Genomic DNA, 7,660 nt, shown 5'->3' with positions numbered 1-7,660 from the left:
AACTGAGTCAAAGGTTACGTTGGTTTTTTTTTAAATTTTTTTGTGTATCGTCAAATAGGATCTGACTAGTACAGCAGAGCATCTGGTGGATTCAAACCACTATATCTGCGATTGCAGTGCAGCTTCTTTACAATTTAACCGTTTTCCAAAAACTTAACACTGCGAAGAAGAAAGCGAGTTCTGGTTGCCCTGAGTAAATATGGCGGAAGAGGCGCATGCTCTTACAACACACTAAGGTTCTGACGCCCTCACTCAACATGGCCTCTCTCTGCCCCCGCCCCCTAGCGTCCCCGCCCCCCTGGCGCAGACAGAGAGTAACGATGGCGGCGGCTACAGCGGCTTGTGCTGGCGTGCTCCGGGGCCTCCTGACGCGACGTGAGTAACTCTGACCCCGGTGCTTGCTGTCGTGTTGTCAGGGCGACCATAGGAGTCACAGACTCGGGGGCCCGTGTGCTCCGATATGAAGGGCAATCTAATTCGGTGTTCCAATTGGAGATTGTTGATGGCGCAGTGTCCTTAATTAGGGGTCAGGGTCACTCCTTCGATCAGAGGTCGGAGGTGGTTCTCAAACGGAAGGCACAGTGAGACACCCCTAATCTTGAAGATCGGAGCGCTCCTCAGCACAGTGTCTGAGGGGCTTGTTTTTCCCAATCGAGTAACTAACTGACCTGCCCTTGCAGGCCCCGGGTCCCAGCATTTTCCAGATTGGCAGGTCCCCAGGTAGAGGTCATCCAAGACTTTTTTCTTCTTTTCTTAGGACTTGTGGCCCCGGTCCACCCGGGTCTCCGATATAGCCTTCGCCCCATGAGTACCACCACAGCAAGAGATGAGGCCGCCAGAGCAGACCAGGCTGAGACCCCAGACCACAGCTACGAGTCTCTGCGGGTGACATCTGCACACAAGCACGTTCTGCACGTGCAACTAAACCGGCCTGAGAAGAGAAATGCCATGAACAGGGCGTTCTGGAGGTTAGCCTTGTGTATCTTTGTACCCCCTTGTGTATCTTGAAGGACTGCCTGCAAGGAAAGGGTAGATGGATATTTACAGCCCTTTTCTCCTTGCCCCTCCGCAGAGAGATGGTGGAGTGCTTCAACACGATTGCACAGGACTCTGAATGTCGTGCAGTGGTCATCTCTGGGGCTGGGAAAATGTTCACTGCAGGTATCACTTCACCCCACTAACCTCTCCATTCCTGGAATGCAACAGTGCTTCTTAAAGTGCGTTTTAAGGAGCGTCTGAGTGTTGCTTTTATTCTTATTAGAAGACTGACTTAAAAAACATGGACTAACAGACTCTGAAGTCTGAGTCTTGGTCTTTGTGGCTTTAAAATAGTATCCTTTGTGATTATGCCAGAAACCTGTGTAAAGCAAAAACACAAATTCTTTCCCCGAGTAGAAAAAGATAGGATTATGGTAAGACCTCATTGTGTCAGAGGTAGAAACAAATATCATTACATTCTGGCTCTCTTAGGTTTTTGCATGTTTTAACATTCCTCCCTTAGATTTCATGACATACATTTTCAAGTGGCCAGCCAACCAATAAAGCAAAACCCCACTGCTGTTGACTCAGAGTGCTCCATAAAAGCTTCCGAGGATGTGACCTTTTGGAAGCAGGTCTCCAAATCTACCTCTGCGTGATTCAAATGGCTGATGTTTTAGTTTTGTTGGTAGTTGAGTGAGTGCTTAACTGTGCTTAATATCTTGATTGCCATAGATCTTTTCTTCAGATTGGCTCATTTTCAGTAGTCAGATTCCCTGACTCTTCCCTGACTATCATCTTTAATCTGTTAAATCCATCTAGTTAGTATTCTAAAAAGTATTTCGAGACAACTGTATTTCCTCATTTTCCAGATAAGAAAGTGAATCAGAAAAACTGGTTAGAGAAGGTTTTGGAACATGCTGGACTTCTGGCAGCAAGCAGAGCTCTTGTTGCATCACGTGTCTCTGTCATGGTCTGGGGCCATGGACTGCAGCTGACTGACCTAACTATTCTGACTTTATAATAAATGAACTACCTATAGTAGCTGTGAAGCACCTCTGGAACTCTGTCTTATTGAGTCTTTGCAGTGCTTTCAAGCTCTTAGAGGGATTTTTTTCCTCTTCTTCCATCCGTGAAACCCCAAGCTCAGCAGACGGCAGCTGACCTGCCAGGGACACAGAGCGGAGTGCTGCTAACATGAGCTCAGCTGACCTGTGTTAAATACAAATTCCCTTCTAACCTGAGCCAGTGCTCCCCCTGATTTAAACACCAAGTAGAGGCAGGGATGCCTCAGAGGAAGCGGCTCAGGCAAAGGTACAGAAAGTTTTTAGGATCTGAGAGCATTGCTGGGACAGGTCAGGGGATGAGAGTGACTAACTGCAGGAAGCCGACTCCTCCTGTGGCTTCAGTTCACTCGAGGTAAAAGCCAGAATCCTCCTATGACAAGGACTTGACATTCTGTTGTAAGTGGGAGAACCACCACCTGCTGGTGAGTTTGTTATGCCGCTGTGGCTTGTATATTGATTTGATGCTGGAAACTGTGCCACTGGAGTCACTGGGCAGTAACCAGCAACAAGTAATAGAATAAAGGAGACTTTATTGTTCACAGAGGTTCTGTGGAGACCCAGGGTGGAAGCAGGGTCTCCAGGAGGAGTGAGGGCGATCAGGACCAGAGTGAGGGTTACGGGTGATAACTGGATTGAGGAAAGAGCAGATTTGAGATTGATTCTGGAGTCCCAGTAATTGTCCCCTGGACTTTTACATTTTCGGTACCATCTCCACTATTGATCCTTGACTCTTGCCAGAAGCCAGGACTCCTGAGCAGCCTGACAGAGAGGAGGATAAAAAACACATGGCCTCTGGAGTCTGCTGTACGGTTCTATGTATAAAACTTTTATTCCACAGCCGGCAGGCCCAAACTGCCTCAGTTTACTGCTTTCTGTAAAATGGAGATGATGATAGGATCAACCTCATAGCATTGTCAAGGAGTAAATGAACAGTGGCCTAGTGAACATTATTAGCATTTATATGTAGTCTTATTTTTGTATTTTGTACTCAACCTTTTGGCAAGTCCTATGTGAGTTGTTTGCTCACGGTTGTGTTTGGGATTTCTAACTTGCTGCCCTTAGATTTTCCCTCCTGGCCTGGGAGCCTGAGTGAACCCTTCTCATACCTCCCTACCTAGGAATCGACCTTGTAGACATGGCTTCAGACCTCCTGCAGCCCCAGGGAGATGATGTCGCCCGCAGGAGCTGGTACATTCGCAACCTCATCACCAGATACCAAGAGACTTTCAATGTCCTTGAGAAGGTGACTCTGGGACTGGGACGGTGTCTCCTTTCCCACTTACCTTGGGAAGCTCTGACTTGACCACTCCATTTCCTTCCAGTGCCCCAAACCTGTGATTTCAGCTATCCATGGGGGCTGTATTGGTGCAGGTGAGTCTGCGACCCCAGCTCCCACCCACGGCACCCACTTTCACTGGGCTTCTTTGAGCTCTTGCTCTTTTTTTTTTTCTCTATAATTATATTTTATTAATTTTCATAAACATTTACAGAGATTTTGGGCTTCCACTCATTCATTGTTGCACTATTCTCTCTACCCTCCTCCCAGTTTGTTCTTGTCCAAATGCCACAGTGCTTGTCAAAGCCAGTTCTGATTAATCTTCTTTGTCAGTGTATCCTTTGCCATTCCCTATCACTCCTCCCTGAGAGAGACTTCACCCTGAGTCATAAGGAAAAGGGGACGGCGTATTCTCTTTGAGCTCTTGCTCTTGCATCTCAACTGAGCCAGTAGCTAGACTTGATCCCTAGATGCAACCCCTCCAGGAGGAGAGGTTGTCCCTCACAATTTTTTAGTGTCCCTGGCCTCTCCCTGACAGGTGTGGACTTCATCACTGCCTGTGATATCCGGTACTGCACCCAGGATGCCTTCTTCGAGGTGAAGGTGAGCTTCCAGAATGCCTTTCCCTTTTTTGGGTCTCCCTTGACTCTGAGCAATAGATTAGGGGGTAGTGGGACCTGGAGGAACCTAAGGGTTTATGGGAAGTTAGTCAAAACTGAATCTTAAAAAGTGAGACTTGGCTTTGGGAGGACACCCGACAGCAATCAATCCCAGGTGAGGTCAGGAAGGAGCAGAAGTAGGAATGGAAATCAGATCAGCAGTGCATGGAGTGCTGGGAGGTGGGATAGATGTGTGGCTGACCCCAAAGAATTGAAGGGACAGAGAGACTTAGAGAATGGACTCTATTCTGTGTTGATAGGAATAGAATGGAGTATTTGGGGAAGACTTTCAGGTAGAACATGGTCCACGACTCTCTCCAGATTGGGCTGGGGGATAAACAGGACCTTAGTGACAGGAAACCAAATGACTGCCTCTAGGAGGTGGACATCGGTCTGGCAGCTGACATGGGAACTCTGCAGCGCTTGCCCCGTATCATTGGGAACCAGAGGTAAGGGAGCGAGGAGGGAGGAGGAAAAGAGGATCATAGACCCCTTGGCTGCTGTCCCCTGAGCCATCCTCCCCTCTTGCAGCCTGGTCAATGAACTGGCCTACACCTGCCGCAAGATGATGGCTGATGAGGCCCTGAGCAGTGGACTGGTCAGGTAACGGGTGCACTGGGCAGCTCTGCCTGGGTGAGGTCTCGAGGCTGTCGTACAAGGCTTTCTCTGAGTGGCCCTTCCTTTAGGTGGAAGCCTATAACCCGCTCTGATCAGCTAATTAATAGTAGCTATTCCACCGTCTGGTGTCCATCTACGGGACAAAAGACTCTCCCAGGTATCCTGTTCCTGATTCCCTTGCATCCACAGCCGGATGTTCCCAGACAAGGAGGCCATGTTGGATGCAGCCTTTGCTGTAGCAGCTGAGATTGCCAGCAAGAGCCCTGTGGCAGTGCAGAGCACGAAATTCAACCTGATCTATTCCCGGGACCATCCAGTGTCTGAGAGCCTTAAGTTCATGGTGAGCAGCACCTTCTCACCAATCACATTTCTTCTCGCCATCCCAGCTGCATGCACCCTGTCCTCTGACTGGCAGACTGCTGACTGTCCTAATTTTCATTGGTCCATCTCTGATCTCCTATGTCTTCTGTTGCCCTTCTGCAGAGCACCTGGAACATGAGCATGCTGCAGACCGATGACATTATAAAGTCTGTCCAGGCCACAATGGAGAAGAAGGAACTGAAAACTGTCACCTTTTCCAAGCTCTGAGAGTACATTCCCACATCCACCAACTCTGGATCTGACTTTGGCCTACCCTGGTGCCTTCTCACCCAGTCTACTAACTTGTAGTTTTACAAACAAGAATTTCCTTAAGAAAAAAATAAGTATTTCCTTAAGGCCTTATACTTTGGTCCAGTAAGGATAAAATCTTTTAAGGAACCTGGTGACCTTGGGGCAGGGAGGGGCTGAGATGGACCTGAGGGCCTCAAGACCAAAATTAGGTGGAAGGTCAGAGACAGGGATCTCTGATTTGTGGAATGAGTGCCACACAGGTGGTGATTGCAGGAGCTAGGGTGGACAGATTCAAGCCAAACATAGAGTCTGTGGACATCATTGTTACTGGAGAAAACAAGACTTTCCTATCCTGGGAATCTTTAATAGTCTCTGCTCAGAGCACAGCATGCTGGGATTAGAGCCTGGGCTTGGCTTGGAGTTTAATTATTAACTCCATTTACAGCTGACAGTAAAGCAGTAGAAAACTTAAATTTATCTTGCATAATATAACATAAGTAAAAAAACCTTACAGCTTGTAGGATAATAGACTTCTTGTTATATGCTGTTGAGTTACCTATGACTCATAGTGACCCTATGTACAACAGCCCTGAACCCTGCTCTGTTCTGTGCCAATACTAACTTTTCACAATGTTAGATGCCTTTGAGTCCACTGTAACTTAGAGCAACCATATGAACAAAAGATGTGAAGTTGGCTCTATGTTGCTTTAGCCTCAGTATCCAATGATAAAAGGAAACAAACACCTTTTTTTCTATAACATTTTAAAAGGAAGGGGTATTTTTCTGGAGAGTAAAATAAAAAGCTTCCGTAACCAAAAGACTTAACTACAGCGTCAGCTATGAGTTAGTTCCGACATAGGACATAGCGATAGTTTTTGAGCCTGAGCCTACCTTTTGCAATAAGAGAACATTGTGAAGGAGCATATATTGCTCATTCAGCTTGGCTTTCAGGAAAGAAAAACATGTAAGAGGCTCTCAGAGACCAAATATATCAGTCTTCAGGTAAATTGAACAAGAAATAAGGTTTTTGAGCCATTAATATAGTTGATTTTTACTAAAGCATAGTTGGTAGACTGGGAGGAGAAAAAAATTCCTCGACAATTCAGATAATAAAAATGAATTGAGTTTTAAATTAAAAAACCCAACCACCTTCCTTAACCAATTAATGATGTCTGCCTTGCAATTTTTTATCATCCAACATCCAGATGCATTTTGTATGCTGTCGAGTCCCCTGCTAAGCATAGTGACCCTATGTACAACATCTCAGAACTCTGCTGTATCTTGAGCTAAGCTTATTGTCTCTGACACACCTACCCTCATTACCTCAGTCATTGAGTCAGTCCATCTCATTGAGAGTCTTCTTCTCTTCCCTCCACCCTTCCAAGGACACTCTCCAAGGACTGGTCCTTCATTGCAACATGGCCAATGTATGGCAGACGAAGCTTCAAAATCCTTGCTGCTAAGGATTCACCCTGTCTAGGAAGAACTTGTTTTTTCTCCCAGCAGTCTATGGTATATTCATTATTCTCCAGCACCACGACTCAAACATACTTAGTACTTTTGGAGATGTCCTTGACAGCAGCTTTGTCTAATATGTCTTCTGTTTCTAAATTGCTGGTACCAAGGGTGTTTTCTCTCAGTGACACACAACAACTTGCAGTACAGTGGCCTAGTAGGTAAGGTAGCACATTACCAACCCAAAGGCAGGTGGTTGAATCCACCAACTGCTTTTCAGGAAAAAGATGATAATTACAGCCTCTGAAAAATCTGCTGAATCAGCTGTGAGTCACTTCTAACTTAATGATAGATAAAAACAAACCTGCAATCTGTAGCTTAAAGTTACTTCCTAAGTGAAATCCTTTGCTAATAATATTTGTTCACCCTGCAATGTTTAGCTGACATTTATTTCTTTAGACCTGTTTTCTATAGCTGAGAATTGAATGGAGCTAGTTTATCTTCAGAACCTTGACCAGACCAGGCCAATTAGGGACACAGTCACCAGATCTGAACACCTGAGTGAGGGAATAAATGTGGAAGTTCTTAGATATTCCAATGTCTTGTGACTTCCTTACATAAGCCCCTTCAGTATTCAAGGTAAGGAGACAGATTTGGGAATGTTAAATCTGTTAGGTCTTCACACTGGCTATAGGGCCAAGGACTCAAGGAAGGGACCAGGGAGGAAGAAAGCTTAAAGCAGCTGCATTAAGGGGGCTCCCAGGCAGGATGTCTGGAGAGAGATAGAGATGAGGGGAAAACCTTGCCCTAAGATGGTTTGGGGCAGGTTTTTATAGTAAGATTTTTCAGGGAGGGATATTCCATTGTGGTTTAGCCAGGTGGGTGAGGCTGTTCACTCCCTTTGTTAATGTGGTATTCTTTGAATTCTTTATTCTCCACTTGACCTTGGTCTGGGCCTGACATCCCAGCCTCTTTAGTGAGCAAAAGGGCAACAT

General features: G+C 46.1%; 1 protein-coding gene across 1 annotated transcript; it reads left to right on the top strand.

Moving 5' to 3' along the window:
• The first annotated feature begins 320 nt into the window (after nucleotides 1-320).
• ECH1 (enoyl CoA hydratase 1, peroxisomal) lies at nucleotides 321-5,186 on the top strand. The gene is made up of 10 exons (XM_006901113.1): nucleotides 321-375; nucleotides 758-968; nucleotides 1,073-1,161; nucleotides 3,164-3,288; nucleotides 3,368-3,416; nucleotides 3,860-3,924; nucleotides 4,359-4,429; nucleotides 4,512-4,583; nucleotides 4,788-4,938; nucleotides 5,082-5,186. Exons 1-10 carry the CDS (start codon nucleotides 321-323, stop codon nucleotides 5,184-5,186), a joined length of 993 nt encoding a protein of 330 aa, XP_006901175.1.
• Nucleotides 5,187-7,660: the final 2,474 nt, after the last annotated feature.

This window comes from Elephantulus edwardii, unplaced genomic scaffold, assembly GCF_000299155.1.
Source record: "Elephantulus edwardii isolate Elephantulus edwardi_28Jun2011 unplaced genomic scaffold, EleEdw1.0 scaffold00308, whole genome shotgun sequence".
Taxonomy (NCBI): Eukaryota; Metazoa; Chordata; class Mammalia; order Macroscelidea; family Macroscelididae; genus Elephantulus; species Elephantulus edwardii.
This window is presented reverse-complemented; position numbering and strand designations above follow the sequence as displayed.